This window comes from Camellia sinensis, chromosome 7, assembly GCF_055761805.1.
Source record: "Camellia sinensis isolate YWXY chromosome 7, ASM5576180v1, whole genome shotgun sequence".
Taxonomy (NCBI): Eukaryota; Viridiplantae; Streptophyta; class Magnoliopsida; order Ericales; family Theaceae; genus Camellia; species Camellia sinensis.
Window position 1 is genome coordinate 69,209,191 of NC_138967.1, and position 24,967 is coordinate 69,234,157.

The following is a 24,967-nucleotide window of genomic DNA, read 5'->3' on the forward strand; positions in this document are numbered from 1 at the left end:
CCAGAGAAGGCATTTGTGGAGTTTAACGCTGCTGTGGCTGTTCCATCGCCATGGGAAGTACATGGCTGTGGCTGTTCCAAACAGATTCATCTCATCTCTCTCTCTCATCTTTGATGTGGTGCCCAAGGATGTCAACACTGCTGTGTTGTTTTTGAGAAGAGTCAGAAAACTTGCATCGAAATTCCTCTCTCTCACTTTACTTTTTTAAACCCACAGCTCCTTTTTTCTTTCACCACATGATCCCCTTTCTTTTCTTTTCTTTATTTTCCACTTTCAAACCCACAATCCTTTTTTTAAATCAACCCACTCAACTTTCTTTTATTTTAATATATATCTATATATATATATGTTTATTATAACATATTGCACAGACTCACAAACCCATTTTCTTTTCTTCTTTTCTTTCTTTATTTATTTCTTTCTTTTCATTCCTTTATTACATCTATACCCATATCCATCATCACACTCTTTATTTATTTATTTCTTTTAATCACCTTTTGCACCTCCCTCACCGACTCCCTCACCACAAAATAGAATTTTTATTTATTTATCTTATCTTTTTTTGTGTTCCATTTTTCACAATAAAAAAAAAAAAAAAAAAAACAAAAAAAAAACAAAAACAAAAAAACAAAACACAAAACAAAACAAAAAAAATATAGCTTTGCACACCAAACCATATTTTATTTATCTCAGGGATCAACCCCGATCACAATTTTACACAAAAAAAAAAAAAAAAAAAAAAAAAAACACAAACACCCAAAGATTTGTTTTCTTTTCTGCCGACGGCCACCCACCGACCTCACTTCTTCGCCTATTCCGCCGGTCTTTTCTTCTTGCCTCCGTCCTGGGCGGTCCTTGACAGTGTTGCCTCCGTGTTTCCCACTCCACTGGGCACGATCACTCCACCCTGCTCCTCCACTCCAGCATATGGCGGACCTCCAAATCGGAACATAACGGTGGCCTTCCGCTTCAGCTCCTTATTTTCAGCCTTTAGCACACTTATCTCTGCTCGCGCATCCTTATACATGCGCTGGAGCAGAGCCAGCTGAGAGTTTAACTGTTGCACCTCATTTGTCCTGCTCTGCAGCCGGTGCGACAAATTTGTAACCGCAGTCATGGTTTCCACACATGACTTCAATGTATACTGATTGGCCTCAATATCAGTTTGCACCGCCATTTTTTGCTCCACAGACCGCATAGGAAAGTTCAACGGAGCAAACTCCGGGGCGCTTGGTTGAGGTTCCAGTGCCACCGCACCAGTTATCTCTCTTGTTGACTCGTTGAGGTCGGGAAAAAGAGTGAGCAGACCACGGGACGAAGAGGCCATATTCTGGGTAGCTGAACGGGAAGACGAGGCCATGTTATGGGTTGCTGAGTGTTTCAGAGAAAGGTTGGTTACAGAATGGCAACAGAGTGTTCCAGAATCTCTTTCTCAGAAACGGAAGAGTTTTTTCAAAGGATTTTCGGCGGTTTCAGACTAGTTTGCACAGCCTCCGCCTCAACCTTGGTTAAATAGCCGAGGCCGACACGCCACTCTGTCGCTCACGTGCCTCGCCGCGTCTCCGGCTCACCTTTTGATGGCTCGACGCTTTCTGTCAGGCACGCCTTTTGATGAAGTGGGCGCGCCTTTTGAGGGCGCGACTTTTGAGGGCTCACTATATATATCCATATATATATATATTTGGGCAGCCTATATACACCATCATACAGTGTATTTTTTAAGGGTCCGACAAGACTCTGTAAACTGTCCCGACATTACTTCCGGTTAGCTCCTTTATGGGTCCGACAAGACTCTGTAAACTGTCCCGACATTAATTCCGGTTAGCTCCTTCATGGGTCCGACAAGACTCTGTAAACTGTCCCGACATTGATTCCGGTTAGCTCCTTTATGGGTCCGACAAGACTCTGTAAACTGTCCCGACATTGATTCCGGTTAGTTTCTACAAGGGTCCAGCAAGACTCTGTAAACTGTCACAACAACTGTCACAACATTGTCTGCTACAACGGTCCGACATGACCCCATAAATTGTCTTCTACATCGTTATGACACCACCATACAGTGTCCTCTACAACGTTATGACACCCCCATACAGTGTCCTCTACAACGTTAGGACACCACCATCCAGTGTCTTCACCAATGGTCTGACACGACCATACAGTGTCTCCTATCCTCTTTTATTTTTATGTATTTTCTTGTTTTGTAACTCTCTCCAAACTCAAGTTGGTTAGTTCCTATCTCCCTTGAGTTTGCGGGGGGCTGTTAAAATTCACCTACTACACACCTACCACTACCACCTACTACACACTCACCTACTTCACCTACTCTCCACCTACTCCTCACCTACTATACACTCACCCTCTTCTATATATAGGAATCATGAATCATTGTAATATAACATTATACATCCATCAATAATACAATTCTCTATTTCTCTTTATACATTAAATTTTCTACAGGCTCCAAGGCCAATTTAGCATGTTAGTGTTACTTCATGAATCAATTCAACAAAAAAAGAGTTTAGAGGAGGTTCCTATATTAATAAAATCAAACATACCTGATTTGTGACAGTGGATGCTGACGGTGTGGCTGCAAATGTAGGTGCAGAGCTGAAGTCTGCTGGGGCATTAGCTTCAGCTGTATTTGGCATGATGGCCAATGGATTGGAGGAAAATGACTCTGATAAAGAGCCAAGTAGGTCAAATTCATCACCATTTGAGGTAGTTGGGGCAGCTGTTCAGAGAGGAAACAAAATATGAGTTTCCACATACAGTAGTTGTGCAAATAGCAGATTGACTAGCCCTCCCTTTTCAGTTTTGTCATCATCCTTTCCAACAATAACTGCCGAGGCCAAAATGTTGCCAATCATAGCAGTTACATATTCATTCACAGAGGGATGATTGCAAAAAATTGTTAAGTTGTTTGGCTTTGCACAAAATAACCATGAACAAAATATGGTGATAATCATAATCCTTTCATTGACATGCACCACAAGAAACTACATGAAACAAAATTGGCTTTGCACAAAATAACCATGAACAAAATATGATGATAATCATAATCCTTTCGTTGACATGCACCACAAGAAACTACACATGAAACAAAATACCAGTAATAAATACACTAACAGAACTTGGACAAGATAAGTTAGCCATTATCTTTGGCCACTTTTGTGAATAGAAAAACATCGACATAAAGCAGTCAACTGAAGCTTAGCACAAAATCTCAAGAAGGCTTAAACAGTCAAGAAGCACGAAGCTACCATTCCATCCACCAGATTTTAAGTAAAATACTTAACTTCAAATTGGAGCTCTGTAAGCAGCTTATATAAATGCAAATATAACAAAGGCAAGAAAATGGTATCAGGGTATTCATTTCATCAAAAAAAAAAAGTGACAACCATCTCATACCATCGGATACTTCAAAATAAGGGTGTAATCGGTTCGGATCGGTAGAGGATTAATGAAAATTGACCACCAAACCAAACTAGTCGGTTTTGCCTTTGCACAAATCAAAACCTAGGAAGCACAAGTCTGGGTAGGTCAATACGGCAAAACCTAAAAAAAAGTAGGATTTGCATACAGTCTTGTATGTCCATAAAAATATTTTTCTAATTTGTAGTTGTACATGATCTATAGCAATTAAAAAATCAAATGCAAAAAAATAATTTAAAAATTTTTGCAATGGTCAAAAAGTGTTACCATAAAACACTAATACCCTGGCAATTTATATTTTAGAATGCACATTCCAAACTTTCGTTTCAAAACGGTGAATTTAGTGTTCTAAAACGATCTCAAAATTATTTTTCAATATAACTTTAAAAGCTACTTCAGAAGGAATATATATATATATAATATATAATAAACTAAAACATAATGAGAGTGGAGTTCTAGTATGAGAAAACATGAAAAAATGAATCATAATGCTTAATGAAATGTGTTGTAACATGATTAATTTGAAAAAGAAAATGAAAAGCCACATTTGATAGGATGTCTAATTATTAAACGAAAATTGCTCTTGGAAGTATGTTAAATTCTAATAATATAATTTAAACAAGTTTATCCCTATCATACCACATTTTAGAGAATGTAGTGTACTATGATCCCAATCCCATTCCACTTTTAAGGTAATATAAAGTCAAAAAACTAAAAATAAAAAACACAAGTACTTTTTATATTTTTTGTAATTGCAAAAATACCCTATATTTAAAATATAAAAAAAATAGCCTTGTTATCATACCCCAATATTTTAAAAATTACATTTATGCCCCAATGTACCCACAAAAGTACCTGAAACATACTCATCTCATATCCAAAATACCTGAGCCGTACCCATGCTGTTCACGTACTAGATACATATATATATATATACATTTTTTTTTTTTTAGCATCAACAAAATTTTATTAAAATAAAAGAGACAAGAAGTCCTCATACAAAGGAGGAGAAAGAACAAAACAAAAGCACAAAGCTCCTAACACTAGGGATGGTAAACAGCAGCCCAATCTCTATAGATCAAGAACAAAGGGACTCCATTAAAAGGAGGGAATACAAATGCCCAAAACGAAGCCACATATTCCACCCTATCCCACAAAGCCTCTTCATTTGATTCCTTGCCATCAAAGAGTCTTGTATTTCTCTCCAACCATAGAATCCAAAAAATAGCAAACACAATGCATTACCACAATGATTTGGCTCTTTTGATGTTCCCAAACCCTTTGAACCCAACAAGAATCATTTGAATGCACAAGCTAAAAAGATGCTGCCATAATCCAAAAGCCACTGCACAATTAAGGAATAGACGATCCGCTACCTCCGAATTCCTCTTGCACATCACACACCATTGAGGGCAAAGAAAGTGATTTGGCCGCCTTCTTTAGAAAACATCATTGTTTGTGACACTCTTTTGAGCTAAAGACTACATGAAAAACTTCACTTTATAAAGGATGACCGCTTTCCAAATTTTCTAATGAATAGGAAACAAAGGAACAGAGGTATTATCAATAAGCTTATCAAAAAAAGACTTACAGGAAAAGACCTCTGAAGAAACAAGATTCCAGACCCTAATGTCACGAGAGGAAGAAAGAGAAACCCTATCAAGCAATACCAACAAAGATGCCAACTCAGTAGCCTCCCTATCATTTAAGTTTTTAAGAAAATCAAAATTCCAAGAGATGGGTGCCATAGAAGAACATGCCACCGACGCTACCGAAACATTCCGAGAACAAACCAACCGATAAAGAAGAGGAAAAGCTCCATCAAACGAGATATCCCCTAACCAAACATCCTCCCAAAAACGGATGCTCTCCCTATTCCCCACTCTCAATGAAAGAAAGTTAGACACAAGTGGATACAAGCGAGAAGTGGACTTCCACGGTGAACGACAATTACCTCTATTAACCACGTTAGAATCTCTACCATTGGGATGAACTCCATACTTGCTTTTAACAACTGAACACCATAACGATTCACTTTCAACAAAGAATCTCCACAACCACTTGCCCAATAGAGCAATATTCCTAGCAATGATATTCCCTATAGCTAGGCCCCAATTCTCCCACTTGACCAAATGAACCCTTTTACTCTCTTCACACCCTTCCCAAAGAAAATCTCTCATTAATTTCTCAATTTTCCTCGCAATGCTAACCAGAATTTTGAATAGGGACAAGAAATAAATAGAAACATAGCCTAATACAGACTATACCAAAGCATATCTTCCCACCTAGACAACAAAGCTCGCTTCCATCCCTCCAATCTTTTCCCAATTTTGACAAGAACAGGCTTCCAAAAGGACGTCAATCTAGGATCTCCGCCCAATGGAAGCCCCAAGTATTTGAGAGGAAATGATTCAATGAAACATCCCAACATATCTGCCACCCTTTGCACATAGCTATCTCCCAGATTAATACCCACAACACCACTCTTGCTAGGATTGACCTTAAGGCCCGACACAGAATCTTTAGCAAACTACCCACCTATAGACACCCCATTTTTTACCGCCCTTAAGACTTGGGCACCACTAATGGCTTCTTTGGTGATGAAAGATGTGCAGGGCAAAGGTTCGATTTCTTCGGCAAGAAGAGAGTCAAATTCTAACCTTACACCCCATTTTGGACCAGAGCTATTTTGAATGGTTTTTAGACCTTAAAACCTTTTCTTTCAAAATGTTTTTGAAATAAAGTTTCTACGATACTCTGAGGCTCGCATTTTGTTAAATGTTGCGCTTTTCGGTAAACCGAGCGAGAACAAAGTGGAAATAAATGAAAGAGAGATGAAATCTTTGAAAAATCTTTCAAAACACCTTGTTTAGGGGTTTGGAGTTGAAGAAAAGAGGAGAAGAGGGAAGAAACCTAGTTGAGGAAAGAGTTGGCCATGAACCGTTAAGAGAGAGAGTCAAGCGGTCCTCGTTAAATCAAGCATATCCATTTGTACACTTGGATTTAAGCTATGAGGCCACCACCGTTGGAAATCTTACTTCCAGGGCTTCATTTTTCACTTAAGAATCTCTTAAAGCCGAGTCTGGATGGGGGAGATATGATTGGCTGAAGTTGGGCATCATTCCAGTTGGACCGAAACTGAGCAGCCTTCACTAAAAGAGGGACATCTCTTAGCACACATGTAATTTTGATGTGAGGCTTGCATAATTGGAAAGAAAATTTCCGGAGCTACAGTTTAGGCTCAAGAATGACCTGAAAAGGAGTCCAGATGAAGGAGTTAGGCTTTCTTCAAGTCAGGGACCAGAATTGATTTTTGCCATCGGCCTCTATGGAAGTGCATCGGCCACAATTTGACCTCAGCAGCTATATGTCGGCCAAAAGTGAACCTTATCGGCCAAAAAAAATGGCCGGTCGGCCAAAAGTGTCTAGAAAGCCCAGAATTGACAGATATTTCTTCTCCAGCGTTATACACTGCATCAGATATTTCCAATTGAGATATTTTCGACCAAACTTGATATTTTGCTATATAATGAAGCCTTATATCTCATTTTCAAGGGTTAGAACATTTAGAGAACATTTTTGGAAAAAGGTTTGGAGCTTCTCACACTAGAACCTCTCTCTCTACAATCCTCTCTTGAGCATTTGTGCTAGAAGGCTTGCATACAACCATCTTCAACCCATCAACCCTTAAGAAGAGTTGATCACCATTGGCTTGAGGTCCCTTGGAACCTATTTTTGGGCTGATTGAAGGTTGTTTGGCACAGATTTTGGCTGGTTTTGCTGCTGTCCTTCAAGGTTCTTCAAGGGTAAACACTTGCCCCTTTAAACCTTCGCTTTGCATGCTTGTTTTACCACCTTTGTAAACTGTTTTTGGCTTGGTTTTGAACTAAAGAAAACTCTGTTTTTCAGTCCTAAAAGTGATGGTTTAGGCCTATTTTGTGTTAGGGGGTTGTCTCTCCCTATGCTCTTTGGCTTGTAAACCCTTTTGAGCCAACTCCTTAAGCTTTTGAAACAACTTCTTTTTGGCCTCAAAACCACTGAAATCCAGAGGATTTTCAGTGGTAAAAACCCTGTTTTGAGGGCCCAAATAGGAGAGGGTGGTCCCCTCTCCTCTTGTCTTGCTTGCTAGTGTTGATGGCCAACCTAATGAACATGTGTTTTTACTTCTTTATGGCTTTGTTTAGGCTCATTTTTGTGACTTATCAGACCTGCCATAACTCTGTTTTTGGCTGTCTTGGTCACCTCTTGTATGCTTATTGCACTTGTAGTGTAAATCCTCTTTTCTAGCCTTGCTAGCCTTACAAAGTAGCATGCTTTTGTGGTTTGTATTAGCTCTTTTCAAGCATGTTTTTGCGACTTTTAGGACATGTTATAACTCTGATTTTGATTGGTGGGCTCACTCCTTGCATGGTTTATACACTTGTAGTGTATTTCTCACAAACTAGTCTTATATGCTTCATGAAGTAGCATACCTTTCTAGCATGATTTGATTCTATTTCAGCATGTTTTTGGTGATGTTTTGCCATGTCATACCTCTGTTAAGGTTTGGTTTGGTTGGCCTTTGCTTGCTCCATGCACTTGTAGTGCAATTCCATGAATTAGCCCAATGTGTATCATGCTTTAACATGTCATTCTAGCATTATTTTGGCTTAACTCTAAGAAGCTTTTGGTCATGTTTTAGCATGCTTAAGCTCTGATTTTTGTTGTTTTGGTCATGCATGCCATGATTTGTATAGCTATGGTTCATCCTAGCTTGTTAGCTTTGTGCATCAAGTTCACTAGCATGCATTGCTTGACCTATTTGAATGATTTGGCATCATTTGTTATGTAATTTCAGAGCATGTTTCATTGCCATCCCTTCATATTTGTCACTTTTTCAATGCTTTGAAGAGTTGGTGTTTAATGCCTCAAGAATGGGTTATTGTGCATGCCGTCATATCTAGGACTTCGGGGCCACCATTTAAGTGTGTATTTGGTCTTATTTTGCCATGATATAGCTCTGTTTTTGTTTGGTTATAGTATCCCCCATTTGCTTCTTACACTTGTAGTGTAAGTCCTCTTTGATAGCCTTGCATGCCTAATGAGTGAGCTTATTGTTCTAGCATGTTTTGACTTGGTTTTAGCCCATTTTTGGTATTGTTTTGACATGCCATAGCTCTTATTTTTATTGGTTAAGTCATGCCATGCTTGGTCCCGGTAGGTGTAGTGTAACCCTCTTTATTGGCCTTGCATGCATCATGCCTTAGGCCTTTCATGTTGACTTGTTTTGGCTTTGGTCCATGCATGTTTTAGACTCACTTTGGTATGCTTTAGGACTGTTTTGGTTTGCTTAGGCCATTTGCTTCATGTTTTGCATAGCCTTAGTACAAGTACCTATGCTAACACCAAGCTTTGAGTTTCCTTGCGTGCCATACTTGCATTGTTTGGTTGATTTGGCATCATTCCATGCATGATTTCAAAGCTTATAGTGTTGTTACACTTCCACTTTTGTCACTCTTTGAGCACTCTTGAGAGTTGTGTCATTGTGCCTAAGTGATAGGCCAATTGGCATGCTTGTTTGTATATGCTTTCATGCTCCATTTCCATAGCATTTTGGCCCACTGTTTTTGGTATGGCTGAGGTCTATCCATTTTCAGTATAAGTCCATAGATCATGCGGTTTGTATGTTGTTGCATGCTTATTGCATTGCATGTTGTTGCATGCTTGTTGTTGGTATTGTTGCTGCATGCCTATTACATTGCATGTTTGCATTTTTTTAGGTGGCCTTGCATTTTGCATGCTTGAGTTACATTGCATTTGGTATGCTTATATTGCATTGCATAACATCTCCATGTTGCATGCATTGCATGGTGTTTGGTTTGGGTGTTAAGCCAAACACGAGGGGCGAGGCACATTTCATACTTGAAGTGATGAAATGTACCTCAATCCCCAGTCGCCGACACTCTTGATCCATCATGATAGAGTGCGAGGCATTTGTGTGTTTTTGTGCATTCATTCCATATTGATTTGTGCAATTCGGCCTCTTTGGCCATCATGCATCGAAGTGCGTGATTGATGGTCCGAGGGTTGCACACTACACTCCTTTGAGTTCCAAACATGATAAGGGGTGTAATTGCACAATATTTTCTTGCAAATATATTGCCATGCCCTTGTTTGTCCTCTGCTGCAGCAAAAGGAGTAATCTGCAGGAAAAGATGGCCGATCGGCTATCTTCAGTGCTGATCGGCTAACAATATTTGGCCGATATCATAAAATTTGGCCAATGGACATTGTTCTCTGGCCGATAGCCTCATCTTTTGGCCGATGGCCTCTCAGCATGACCATGAGGTGGTTCAGAAGCATCACAGAGTTTTTCACGGTTTTCAGAGGTGCAAGACAGTGCAAACAGAGGCAACAAGAGGCATGGCAACGGATTTCCGAGCGAAGCCGATCGAGCATGCATCATTCATCATTCCAAGGCGGAGCTATGGCAGCCCCTTTAATTTCATACTTAGTCTGTTTTGTAACTTAATTAATTTGTTTAATTAGTTAAGAGTTTTGTAATAATTAATTAGTTAGGGTAGTTAATTAATTAGTTGGCCTGTATTATTCATTCGGACCCTCCGTCGAGAGGACGAATTTTGTAATAAGTGTGCGTAAGTGTGTGAATGTCTTCCAACCCCACGTCTTTCTCCCTTTCGATGGTTAGTTCTAGGTCATATTTCAATTAGCATACTTATGATAGCATATTTGCATACATCCATTTGTATTGCATGCACCGGGCTCGGCGCATCATATTAACTGCATCGTATTTCAATTCCTACTTGAATACATGTTATCAAGTGTTGCATTTCATATGCCATTTTAAAATAGCCGAGCCTATTTTTAGTTGCATTTTGCATGTGTTGCATTAGCCATCTTAACATAGCTAGGATCATGTATGATTTCTAACTAGCTATTGTTTTGGCTCGGAGTACTAGGTAAGCTTTTATGCTTTAGCATCTTGCATGAGTGTGAGTGTTGCCATGATAGCATGCTTGCCATGAGGCTATCTGCTTAAGTGATATAAACTACCTAAATGCCTGTGGGTGAAGGTTGGATTACTTGAATTGGAATAATTCGTCGAAATGCGAGTTTTAAGCCCACTTGAGAGTGGCAAAATCATGTTTTCTTAAGCCCACTCGAGGGTGGCAAATCCACGTCTTAGCCTACTTGCGAGTAGCACCTTCAAATCATTTTCAAACAAACATGAAATGTTTTGTTCCAACTTAGGCTATCTAGTCTATAATTGTGTGTTGTGTGCATCACATAGTAATTCTAGGCTAATAACCGGAACAAGAACGCATGTGTTTTCAAAAATAAGATATCATGTTAGTAAAGGCCGATCTTTGATCGGGCGAGCGGGGGTGCTCATTGCATGACCTTCCCCTCTCGTACCCAAGTTCCCGAGCTGAGGTAACTTTGGTGATGACGGACACGTGGCCTTAGGCAACAAGTCAAGGTTTCCTAAATTTCTCCAAAAATAAAACATTTAGGTGACGACTCTGTATCTGGCAAAGCAGTCCATGCTTGGCACTTCTTTACAAAAATCAGTTTTCCAAAACGATTTGCCGGATTTGGCCTCTTTGCTGATTTATCGGTCTTGCATTGCACTTTGCAGGATTAGATTCAGAACCGTGACTTTGAGTCCGAACTGTAGCAGCTAATGAACAAAACGGGATTTTCCCGAGACGTTCGGGCACGTCTACACCACCTTACTTTCCTCATTTGATGAGAAAAATATAATATCATCCGCAAATTGTAAATGATGGACTCCAATCCTATCCCTTCCCACCACAAAACCCTCAATGACACCCTTATCCCTAACTATATCGATAATCCGACCCAACACATCAGCAACTAGAATAAACAAAAATTGTGATAAAGGATCACCCTACATTAGATCCCTACATGCTCTACAAGAATCCCCAGCCTTATCATTCACAATGACTGACATATTGCATGACAACAAGCGCCTCCAAATCCACATTCTCCACCATTCATATACTAGATACATATTTCACATACCAAATATGTGTACAGTCGTACTAGTACGCGTACCCATACCGAGTAAGTACTTGATATTCGTACAACAAAATTTTTGGATGCTTCATAGATCAAAACAAGACCAATTGGTAGAAACCACCAAACCAAACCATTTTGTCTTGGCCTTGGGGTCAATTTGGTTGCATCGGTTTAGGGTCTTTCAGCCTTCACAATTTGGTTTGGAGCAATGTTTATTGCAAGGGGAAAAAAAAAAAGGAGGGGGACTATTGGGCTTGAATTTTTAACAAAAAAACAAGCCCACTAGAAGTCTATTACAAAATTCAAGTCCAATTCCACAAGTGTTTAACAAATACAAAAAAATTTAACATAAAATAGATCAGAAGACGAGCCCAGTAACTTTTTACAAAAATGCTTAACAGAATTCAACAAACAACAAAATTTTCAACCAAATAAAAATCATCAAATCAGTCAAATTTAATCAAAATCAGTTTCTTGTGTTTAGAGAACCAGCATGGAATTGGAAATTGAATTCTTTCAAGTAAAAACACTTATCAAACTGAATATCATTCAAAAACAACCAAAACAGACCAATTTTGACCAATTTGGTCGTACCAATCGGTTTCTTTCGTTTTGTTTACCCTACTTTAATCAAGCATAACTATTATATGCATAACTCTAAAAATATATCAATCAAAGCTTTAAATGTTTTCTGTTTTCAATTTATTTGGTGAACTATTTTTTAAAACAACCCCCTTTTGGAAAACATTAAAAAGCCGTTTTCAATTTTTCAAAAATCGTTTCTCAAGAACATAAAACGACGAATATTTTCAAACTACTCATTCAAAACCACCCAAAAAAAAAAAAACAAATAGGCTATCAAAACAAAGGACCACTTACAACCAAGTAGGAAAGGAATGCGTGGGTTTTCAAAGATAAAGCTCGGAATGTGAATTTTTTATGGGAAAAAATTTGGCATTTATCTTCATTTTGGGCTTTGGTGACTCCTATCTTTAGGGGGATTACTCAGTTTTTGTTAGCTGTCGGTGTGTGACGTACAATGTTTTTTTTGGGTTGACTTTTGTTTTCAGTTTTGTACTTTTGCTTCTACTTTATTTGCTTTCACTTGTAGAAGATGCCTTATCCTCATTTCTTCCTTTTGTCTTATCAATAAAATCATTTTTGTTGTCGATCAAAAAAAAACCACCAAGTAGGATAAGGTTTTCATATTTTTTATGCATAAAACTGATGATTAAATTGATTTCAAGTTGAAAATGGCCCCAAGCCAAAAGCAACCCAAGTTAGTTGGCTGAGTATTAATGTCTCAACAAGGTCCCATAATTAAATCTAGAGACGCCAACTGATACTTTGCAAGTCAATCAATTTTCCTCAAGAAGGGGAAAATCCAAAGAGTATAAGTCAAAACAATTGTATCACATAATGCCTTCTGAAATTTAGTATTGATCTACAACGAACAACCCAAAACTAAGTATCAAGGTTATCTATTGAATGAATTGAAAATTCAATTGTCAAAGTACTCATCAAACCCCAATACTCGCCTTTTTAACGAATTTAAATATTCAATTAGCAAGATTCAGCCACTTATTAGAGTCCTATAGGGTTATGGTACTAGACTAACAAATGCTTATACCTAGACTTATCACATATAGAAACAAATCTGAAATTACATTTCCTTTGACATGGAACAGTGTTATTAAAGGTGATAGGTGCACTAAAATGCCAAGGTTTCCTAGGGCCTAGGCGCAAGGCGAGGCACAGGTTTCATCAAAGTGAGGCTCATGTTGATGATAAAAAAAACCTATAAAAAAATATAAGAAAATAAAGTTTCAACATAAATAAAATGTAACATTAAATATTTTAAAACATAAACACCAATATCTTATCATAAACAAATAATTTAAGGGTGCACACACACAATCATCTAACTCATAAATCGTAAACATTTGAAAATAGGGACAAAATCAAAATGCTTTACAAAATAAAACTTCTTGTTGATTTTCAAAAAAAAAAAAAAAACAAAATGAGAAGAAGGGAATGATGAAAAAGAATAAGGACAACTGTTAGTTTGGTCGAAGAAAAAGATCTATCCAACCAACATTTTTGTATAATTTGGGCTCAAAAAGTGTTGGGTTGCAATGTATGTTTAAGGGTTTAATCCCTTGCAGCAACATGTAAGAAAAAAATAATGAGATTAAGTGCAATCGTAATTGTAATAAACAAATATTTTAAAAGCACACAAGTCGTGCACCTTGAGCTTAAGCCCAAAGCGCCACTTCATGTGCCTTTATGAGGCCTGTTTTATATCGCCTAGCCTGAGATGTTCTGAAACCTAAGATGCACAGACATTTTTAAAAAGGTAACGTATCTGTGTCGTGTCCATGTTAGACACCACCGACACTCTTTGGACACTTCCCCAACACGTGTCCGAAACTCTTCAAAACGCGTCCTAGTTTTTTTTTTTTTTTTTTTTTAAAGACCCGGACCTAAGAAACAAGGACACGAACACGTGACACGACACAACACGAACACGTAAATTTTCAAAAAAGCATAGGACACGACACTTTGGGGACACGTGCAAAAAATATAATTTTATATATTTATTGTATGCCATATTTTTAAATGTTTAATATGTATTTTATGTCAAATATTTAATTTTATCAAATTTATCAACTTACGTATGTTATTTTAGTAAAAAAATTAAAAATTTTAATTTTTTTAAAAAATAGTCCTCATTTAGTCCTTAACGTATCGTCAGCTTGTCCTCAACATGTCCCTACATGTCTGCAGCATGTCCGTAGCGTGTCCCAAGTGTCCCAACATGCCCGACTCTTTCTAGCATGTCCAACACGTGTCCAGAACATGTCCGGCGCGTGTCCATGTCCAACACGTGTCGAACACTCATACGTAACCACCGGAGAGGTGTCCGTACTTCATAGATACTATCTCAACCTTACCCACGTATCTTTAAGTCCATTATTATTTCGTGCTCAATTACAATGAGATTAGAAAGGTTGCATAGGGACTTTCTTTGGGGTGGTCTAGAGGATTTTAAAAATCAAATAGTGTATTAGAATAAGTCTAATTATCCATTTTGCAAAGAGGTGCACAAATTGGAGGTGTTCAACAAAAATCTATCGGGTAAGTGGCTTGGAAGTTCAGTTTGGAGGACAAGAGATTATAAAGGAAGATGGTAAAGCGGTAGAATGGGAGACACTGAGGTAATTAGTCCATTGGCAGTGTTAGTGGCCAACTGGGCCTTATCGTGGTATGGGATGAGTTTTCCAAAATAATTATTTTCAAAATGGGTGACGAGGGGAGCGTGATGTTTTGGCTTGATCCATGGTGTGATCATAGAATTCTTAGGGAGGTTTTCCAAATTTCCTTTGCTTGGCTCATGACACTAATTCAGATGTTAAGGACTAGTTGCAACTCTCTAATTGTGGCATGGTGTGGAATCCTTGATTTTGTAACGCATTGCAAGATTGTTAATGGGGCTTTCTTTGGGGTTTATAATTCTATCATTCATCAAGGAGACACCGATTGTATGGCTTGGAGGGTTTTCAAAAGCTGGGTGCTCTCAGTCTGCTCCTTTTACCATGATCTGTTACGTTATAGTGATCTCTTTGGGACTTGGAGGGGCATTTAGAGAAATAGAGCTTCTCCCAAAGTTGTTTTCTTTGCTTTTAATAAGATAAGCTTCCAAAGCTCCTTCAGGTGGGTGAGCCTTCGCTTTTTGGATCGTCTTCTACCCAATGTGGTACCCTCCCCCCCCCCCCCCCCTCCCCCCTCTTGTGGTTCCCATTTTGGACAACTGCTAACAAAGTCATCTTGACTATTGACAGCCTTGGGAAGAAGCATAAGGTGATTATTTACAGGTTTTGTATATGCAAACAGGTGTAGGAGGGTGTCCACCACCTTCCTTTGCATTCCCCAATGGCTGGTGATCTATAGAGCTTCATATGTGCAGTTTTTGATGTGGTGTGGTGTGGTGTGGCTGAATGCTGATGCCATCTTCAGTAAGCAAGCTGCTGACTAGTTAGAGTTCTTGTTGTCCTATTAAGGCTGAAAGAAAGGCGTGGCAGACTGCAACATTGGGTATTTTGCAAACAATTTGGAGGGAATGCAATAGGACATGTTCAAAGAGGTTGAGTTACCTATTTGTGTTCTGAAACAGTTTCTGCTCCTTTCTCTATTTTTTGATTGAGAGAGGACAGTCCTTTCTCAGTTGTCTTTTGTGCAGTTTATAAGAGATTTGTACATGCCATTGAATATACAACTTTTTGGCCCTGGATTTTTCACAGGGATTTTTGTTGATACAAATTTTCTTATAAAAATAAGATACTCGTTATAGTCACACACGCATGCAAATATGCATGCATTTACAAAAACTGACCTTAAACATCTTTTGCAGCGTGCAAGCTACTTGACAACAATAAAAGATGCATTTTCCATTTCATCATTTTTCTAATCTATCTATATTAGATAAAAGTGATATCAACACAAGCACATTAGGACAGCATCCAGGTCACCAACAGATTGTGCCTATGTCCATTAAGATGTTTGTTAGACACCTTAGTGAATCTCACCATATCCACACCAATTACAAGTTGCCTAGGCTAGGCATATGTATGAACACCAAGAGAGCCCAGAACATGATAGTGATATAATGGATAGACACCGTGAAGCATATCCATAATATATGCATTTGCATACACTCCTCATTCTGATGTGGCAGCAGGTATCAGCAAATAAAATCAATGGAAGCAACTAGAGACATACAGAAAAAAAGATTTAACATATTTCAACGATAATTAGAGTATGCAGAAGAGTAAACTCAAAACAAAATTGATAGAATCTGAAATCCAACTAGTAGAACAAACTCTGAATTATGCAAAACTAATGAGGTAGGGTTGTTAATAGAGACAGCAAGATGGGACAATTAGCATCACTATACAAAAAGTTATGTACCTGAAAATGAACCGCGTGGATCAAATTCGTCAAAGCCATTAACTTGCTGGTTTACAGGAGCAGGAGCAGGAGGAGAAGCAGGAGCAGGAGCAGGAGCAGGAGCAGGAGGGGAAGCAGGATCCAGAGCATGAGCCGAAGAAGCAGACATGTCGGGTACAGGGATTGCTTGGGGACTAGCGGTTACAGGAGGAACAGATGTTTTGGGAGCAGATGCAGCTGGAGTTTCTCCGACCCTTAGATGATAATAAAGTAAGGTTAATTCTACTTCAAAATATACTAAGCAAGGTTCAACGCACATCCATGCTGCAAAATTATTACCTTTCACCCTGAACAGGGCTACGAGCCTCACTCACAGCCTCTTCATAACTAGGAGGGGCACCAAGATTTTGTTCAGAATATTTCCGTTCAAGCGGCCTGCCTGAAAAACTGGTACAATGAAGACAAACAATTGTGAATAGATAGATAGTTCTCAAATTTGTTAAAAACATTGGCCTAAATTATCTACAAACGCCAATGTTTTAAGACAGGCTCACTATAATACCTTCCTTCTTGAGAATGATCATCAGCCTTAGCACCACTGCCTCTGCTATAAGAAACGGCTCAAGTTAAAATGGTTTCTAGAATCGAGGTCCTATTTATGGCATCACCAACATGCTTCACACAAAAAAAGGATATAAACTTTCTGGACAAGCATTGTACTAGTTTAAACAGTCTTTCTGATATGCAGAGTTCAACAAAGTGCCAAACTACATTATATTTGGTTCCTTGTTTTTACAGCCCTGTCTTTCATGAGCAACCTACTGCATACTTTTAATTCCATTTCTATTTTAATAAATTCTCTCTCAAAATATTAAACAAATCGGAGAACATGCTTTAGATTCTTGATGACAAATAAATAACTAAATTTAACCAGTAAAATAAATAAAACCATAGCAAGATATAAAAATTCCCATACCTAGCTGAATATTGACCATCATCTCCATAAGTACAGTCCCTCTCTCTGTTAGCACTCCTACTTCTCGAGCCATACTGAGAGTCATCAATGCTTCGACTTCTTCCCCGGGAATCATCATCCCTATAACCATCTCTGCCATAGCGTTCATCAGAATCTCTACTATGGCGTTCTCCATCACGACCATATGAGTCCCCATACCTACCATAACGATCATCATCCCTATATTCTCTTTCTCTCCCATGACCATTCCGGTCATCATCTCTGCTTCCGTAGCGGTCATCATCTCTGCTTCCGCAGTGGTCATCATCATATCCTCCTGTACTCGAATATGATCCATGCCTATGCATACCACCCATTGATGCGTTGTGAAACCTGAGTCACAAAGCCTGGTCAAAAACATCTTCCATGAAAGATTTCATGCGAAGGCAAAAAATTGTTCAATTAATAGTTTTCTCATATCTAAAAGAAGCAGCAGAAAAACATGCCATGAAAAAAAAACTACAACTTACTAGATGTTCAAGAAAGCACAGAAAACAATGTTGCTATCCTCCTAAAAAAGAAAGACAAACGGTTTTCTTCATATTTTTTTTTTTTCCTTGTTTAGGAGGGGGGGGACTACCACTTCCTTCTCATAAACAAGGATGATAACTTCAGGATGCCATCAATAGATAGCACCAGCAACAGTTAATATTTGTAAAACTGTGAATCATATTTAGATATACACAGCCATAAGGAGAACATTTGACACACGGAAATGTAGCAAAATTAGAATGTTGCCAAGATTAGGAACTTTCTGGAAAATTTTCATAACCTATAGATAGAAAATAGTATTTCCGTCCTTTATGGGATGATATCACTTTCAACAAGCAGAAAGAAACCAAAGGCAACAATTTAAGTGTGATGTACTGTGTCTTGAAACTATGAAACAGAAAAAGAAGCATCACATCAGGCTCTGAGATGATCATACATCATGGCAAAGTAGCTTCTTGGTAAACTGAAGGCTAAACAAGAATCACAAATTCACAATTGAAGTCCAACTGGTTGTGAATCTGAGATAAGAAATGCATTGTTGATGCTTGATGATGAAAATTGGAAGGATCCAGCAATAATTTGAGCATATTTGCAAAACCATCGAAGTTACAATTTATAATCCTGAAAATATTTTAGCTAACAACCCTGGGGAGCCGACTCACTTGTCCCTGTTAGCAGCAGCCTTCTGTCGCACTTCTTGTATTCTCTCTTTATCATTCGCAAGAACCACAAGACTCTGAGATTTCTTTCTAACGTTGCTTCCCTGGTCCCTTCCACCGGAATCAATATATTGAAAATCGGACAATGTCTATCACATGATAACAACATTCTCATTAGCAGGGGAAAAAAATCATTAAAAGTGTAGGTGCCAAATAGCTTTAAGGAACTGACAGTTACCGATATTTGATATGAATGTTCCTTGATTTCATCTATGACACGATCTGACCCATGGGCAACCAAATATTCCAAAACAGTCAAAGCCTGAAACAAGATAACGCATTTGTCAGCTACATTGCTTCAGCAGAATTACAAAAAGAAAACAGGACATGAGATAGATATACACTTGAAATGAAAATAAAGGCTTGGCACGAAGTGTAGGACAAAGCAATATAATTTAGAAGGATATCCATTAAGAAGATGATTTCAAAATTTTGTATCACCTGGAACAAAGGGCTCTGAATGTGTACATGGGTTGGGTGGGTGGGGGTGTAGCTGTGGGTGTCTGAGTGTGTGTGTGTGAGAGACAGAGAGAGTACAATAACAGCTTCAAAAAACCACTGGAAACTTGCAGGAATAACAAAATAATTCAAAAAGAAAGAAATGAAAAGGAAAGAAGGAAAAAAAGGCAACTGACAATAACAAAAAATTGCAGACCTTGTAGACATGCCGCCAATTCTTGCCAGTATCATTTATACGCTTCCAGATTACCACCATGATAATCTGGTACTCATTACTGCATGGATGAACAAGAATAAATCCCTTCGGAGCAAAATAAAAATCATAAGGTACTTCACAAAAGAATTACTTAATCTTACTAGTTTCTAGTAGCCTGCGCAATATCAGCAAGAAGAGATCCATGAGGACCCCAAGGCTCATTGCTAGTAGCATCAAGAACCTGAAATAGAATAGAAGCAAAGGTACTTAGTTTTTCATCAGTAAAAAATAATTACATACTAGAAGATCTTAATAGATAATCTGTCATTGCATTTTGAGACCATCCCTCTAATCGTCAAATATTTCAAAATATAATCAGCCTGCAGACCAAAGTAGTCATTTAAAACATGCAGATTTCATTTTCTTTTGCTTTTTCTTTTCTTTTTGTATTTTTTTTTTTTTTGCAAGACTTGAACCCAAGCATCACACACAATAAGGGAGCTCCTCATCCACTAAGCCAACCCCTTGGCCTTGTATTTTCGACCATTCAAAAACTGAATATTTTGGAAATTCTAGGAATCGCACAGGGATGGCAAAAGAACATTTTAAAGCACAATGGAAACATTTGAATCCCCATACTAAAACCTGTGTGAATGTACAAATAAGCTAAATAATTGACAGACGGAAGATGATTGACGTCTACATGTCCCATCCCATGCAACATTGACTACTCTAAATGGGTGGCGTAACCTTGTCGGACGAACTTTTCTCGGACAAGAATATGAAATACATGTCTAATTGGACATGCACGTCTGAAAATTCACATATACTATAAAATGCACTCAAGATCCCTTGAATATGTTAATTTGTAATATCCTACTTCAAATGAGTGTGGTGTCAAGCTTAATACTCTACATGACATGAGCATACCAATTTACCCAAGAAAATAAAAAAAGAACGTTAAGAAACGTGAACTCTCTCCACGTGCCATTAGAATTGAGACATAGATGAATTAGACACTTGGACATATACTTGCACCTACAACACATTAACTGTCAATAAAACATGGTGTATAACCATTCAAATAAAGGGCACAACTATCAAACTAAGATAATGAAAACCAAAAGTTACTCAAGTCGTACATGAAATCATTGTTATCCTATAAAGCATAGATACTTCACAAATAATGTCCTACAAGTACCAAGTACATATCCAATAAGACTACACGCGTACCAAAATACATATTCATTTTGTTAATTTTTTTATTTTTGGGTATGACTCGGTTACAACATGGGTTTCTCATAGGGTAATTTTATATCAAGGCTAAAATGTAATTTTTGAAAAAATGTATGGGTATCGGAATAAGTATATTGTCTATTTTTATAAACTCCAAAAATAAATGGTCTTTGCAAATGTCCCAAATCAAAATTTAAGTTTAGGGTTCACTCTTCTCTCTCTCTAAATCTCTCTTGGTTCATAGAAAAGCCATATGCCTCTCTCTGTCTCACACTCACAAATCCTGTCGACTTCAATGTTGATGCCTCCACAATCGCCTTTGCCTTTTGATACAGTGTTTTAAAAAGCTCTAGTCGCACTGAGGATATAAGGTCTCTTATAGCCCAAGCACAAGGCGCGAGGAGAGGCGTGCGCCTCACCAAAGCGAGGAGCAAGTTGTAAAAGATAAGCAAAATTTTAACATAGGCAAAGTTTTCAACATAAACAAATATATATAGAATTCTGAAAATCACAAAGCAAGTTTCACCAACTAAAAAATCGAAAGATAAACATTCAACATTTCAAATAATCCTTAAACGTGACATTCAAACTTCTAAAAAGAAGAAGAAGGGTTGGAGTAGAAAAGAAGAAGAAAGAAGAAGAAGAAGAAGAAGAAAAACTATGGTTGGACCAGCAAAAGAAAGCAAGAGAGAAAAAAAAGAAACAGAGAACCAACAAAGAAGAAGGAAAAGAAGAAAAAAGATAAGAGAGAAGAGAAGAGCAGAGAAGAGAAGAGAAGAACCAGAAGAAGATGACGTTAATCATTGATGAAGAAGACCACATTGTTCCCTCTTCCACGTTTGTCAATCTCTTATTTTAATTGCTATGTTTTTTTATCACTTTTCTGATCTCTTTTCACGCATTGGTTCATTTTATATTAAAAGGTTGTAATCCCCTATGGGTATGCACACAATAAATCACTTAAATCAAGTGCTGGAGTAAAAAGCAACATAAAGCCCATAAGGCCCTTGCCTTGCGCCTCATCCCCAGGCGCGCACCTCAGTGCCTATCGTGCACCTTCTGTTCTGTGTCTCGCCTCGACCTGCTTGGAGCATATCACTGCGCCCTACTCCAACTCGCCCTATCTTCATCTTCTTCTATGGTTTCATTTTTTCAGCAGCCATCTCTCTTTCGATCGGAATCAAATCTCATCTCTTTTCTCACTCCCCTCAGAGTCTCACAAATCTTCGACGCCTTTCGATAAGCCTCCTCTCCTTTCCAACTCCATCTAACAGGCCTCTTCTTCTCTAATTTGTACCTTCTTTAACTACTTTTTGCATTTGATTTTCTAACTATTAGATATCATGCATTACAACAAATTATAAAATATATTTTCATGGACATACCCTGGCCATACCCAAATTTTTTTTATTTGTTGTATTGAGATTCCATCAACAGACTCGTACCAAATCAATATCCATATCTATGCTTCATAGTTGTTATCTAATACAAGTGTTGATGATCTAAAAGTGCATAATATCATAACCAAACTAGCTATGGAAACTAATCAAAAGTAATAATAATAAAAGTAATAAAAAGATGCATGTAATTGTTTTTGTATGTGCATGCATGATAAGGAGACTATGAACGATTTGCTCATTCATTGTGAGGTAGTTTGGGAGCTTCGATCTTTGGCCCTTTCTTTGTTTGATGTTTGTCTAGGCCTTTTCATAACGAGAGCTTTCGAGGCATGGGGAGGAGCTAGTGTGGTCAAAGGACAAAAAAAGGCTTGAAGGATTATCCATCTAGCGATTATGTGGTTGATTTAGGGTGCACACAACAGAAGAGCTTTTGCGAGAGATGCTATGAATTTTGAAAATTAAGAGCCTCTTTTTTTCTTTAATGTATAGTCAATTTTCCAGGAGGGTTAATCCATCATCGAATCAATTTTTGGATTTTGTAGAGATGCTGGTGTAAGAGTTTCTATATAGTGTGGTTTGATCTTTTTTGTATACAGGTTGGGCAGCCCTTGGTCCCTTTTTTGTTTTAATAAATATCTTTCTATTGATCAACAAAATAACTAACAACTTCAAATAGGATTTAAGGTGGAAGAGAGTCACCTTTATTAAACAAAAGCTGGAAGGTTAGTCAAAGGCAAAATAAGTATTAAACCATTTTCAAAAAGTGGAACATAAAAAATGATAAAATTACCAATAAACAAAAAAAAAATAATCAGTGTTTGGTTTGGGTTTTTTGGATTAAGTTTTTTGAAAACTGAGTTTTTTGGTTTTTCGGTTTTTCGTATTTTTTTGTTTTTAGTGAACATTTTTAAAAAAAAATTACTTTTTAGATGCACCTTACTTACATGTATCTATAAAGTAAAAAATTTGTGAAAAAATATTTTAAAAAATTAATAAATACATAAAAATACAAAAAATGTATTGAATTCTCGTATTTTTTTGTATTTTTGGTATTTAGTGAATTTTTAAAAGGTTTTTTTCACAATTTTTTTACTTTTTAGGTATATTTATGTTAGGTGTGTCTAAAAATTTTAAAAAAAAAATGCTTAAAATATTAAAAAAAATTCAGTAAAAACAAAAAAACACAGAAAATAAAAAAGAAGAATTTCTGAAAAGTGTTTTTAGAAAATGTTAACCAAGCAAAGTGAATAATTTGTTAGGATTAGAGAATGAAACTCGAGATACCAAACAATAAATCTAGTTTTTAAGAGAAACAAGGAAGAAAAAGAAAAGCATTTAATGCAAAAGAATCTAATTTTTAGTCATCCTCTCGACTACTGAGTGAATCATACTCCTCTATTTCTCTCATCTTCTCATTCTACTTTCTCAAATTTCTAAAAAATCCAAGATGTTCTCTTTACTTTCATATGTTTTTCTTTGCTTGATAACAAAATATTTTACGACAACGAAAACAATATTCATAAGACACTTGGGATATATGTGTGTTTATGTATATTTCAATGGTTTTGGTGTGTTTCAATTAAAAAGGTGAAATTCCCAGCTAAACATAACATTTCTGCCATTTCAGAGAAAACAAAACAAAATTTTGTTCCTCAATGGCATTGCAATGCACCGCTCACCATTAACATTGACGGCCAGTGGCTACAGCTCAAGTCCAGAGTAGGGTTCAATGCATGACAGCACATAAAACTCATTTGGTGTCTTCCAATTTTTATTCACTCCTATTAATTATTGAAGCACAATATCACAGCTGGGGTTAGATAAAAGCCATAATTCCACATAAAATAACCGGTGATGCTTGATTTCTATAGCTACAAACCAGATAACTGCAGTTAGAATCAGAGCATCTTGTCTAGATAGTGCATACTATGAAAGCTGAATGGTACACCTACTAGCTTTTCTCAAAGTTATCATATTGTGCATTACACTATGTGCAGCTAATAGGTTTATAAATGACTATTATCCACAAAAGATAGTTATGCACCAAGCACAAAGCCACAGTAACACATGATTCGAATCCGACACATATAAACCAGTGCCCCGTCTTCAATTGTATTTGGGGAAAAAAATTAAAGAGCTCAAGTCCAGTAATGTTTTTCGTCTACCCCAAAGTTATCCCTCTGGGGAAATGTTTTGCAAAGATGCATGTCTTTCCTAGACTATTAAGCACGGGTACTCCAAAAATTTTGCCGTACTCGTACCGAATACTTACCAGGTATGGTACTCGTACCGATAGGGCTGCATGCATACCGGATACTCGAAATGCATACCAAGTACTTCTTATGCATTCTTTGGCAGTTGGATACTTCATGGATATGAGATGGGTACATTGAGGGTACACCAAGCTATGAGACATTGGTGGAGATACTTTTAATTTATTAGAGAATTTTAATTTACTTGAAATTACAAATCCTTCACTTAATGTGTCAGAGATGAAAGATGTATTATTTAATGATGAAGTTGATGTAAGTGAAAATTAAAATTTTAAGTTTTCAAATTTGCTTTGCTTTACTTAGCTTACTTTTGGAATGAAACTTTATTTTGTAATTTCTCCTATGACATTAAAACAGCTTATAAACTTTGCTTTAGTATTGGTATTGTTGAATTATGATTTCTCTTTTGGTTTTGTGATTTTTTCTTTTAGTTTTGGTATTAAACTTTAATTTGTAGATTGAATCTCAAACTAAAAATTAAAAAATTAAAAAAATTATTGGCGTACCCCAGTCATACCTGTATCCTATTTTTTTATGTCTTGCCGTATCGGCGTATCGGTAACATACCCGTACCAATATCCGTACCCGCACCCGTGCTTCATAATTCCTAGATTATTCGGTATTACTCATCTCATCCCAGCACCCATGACTCACAAGTACCAACACTGGAGTCCCCTTTTTACATCTACTAGATTATTACTGAATAATGTTTTAGTGTGTGTGTGTGCATGCACCTATACTGCTAAGCATCCCAA

General features: G+C 37.4%; 1 protein-coding gene across 7 annotated transcripts in view; it reads right to left on the reverse strand.

The window, feature by feature from the left end:
- Nucleotides 1-24,967, reverse strand: part of LOC114312116 (clathrin interactor EPSIN 2) — a 30,285-nt gene that overhangs the window by 3,697 nt on the left and 1,621 nt on the right. For 2 of the 7 annotated variants that reach the window (XM_028258302.2, XM_082878148.1), the window contains exons 4-12: nt 19,465-19,544; nt 19,304-19,382; nt 18,827-18,910; nt 18,592-18,737; nt 17,399-17,770; nt 16,985-17,026; nt 16,762-16,869; nt 16,444-16,676; nt 2,556-2,731 (exon numbers count right to left, since the gene is read on the reverse strand). In XM_028258302.2, the coding sequence (XP_028114103.2) occupies nt 2,556-2,731; nt 16,444-16,676; nt 16,762-16,869; nt 16,985-17,026; nt 17,399-17,770; nt 18,592-18,737; nt 18,827-18,910; nt 19,304-19,382; nt 19,465-19,544 (1,320 nt within the window). Of the gene's footprint in view, nt 1-2,555; nt 2,732-16,443; nt 16,677-16,761; nt 16,870-16,984; nt 17,030-17,398; nt 17,771-18,591; nt 18,738-18,826; nt 18,911-19,303; nt 19,383-19,464; nt 19,545-24,967 lie in introns of all 7 variants that reach the window. The other 5 variants (XM_028258300.2, XM_028258301.2, XM_028258303.2 and 2 more) reach the window with 3 other exon arrangements.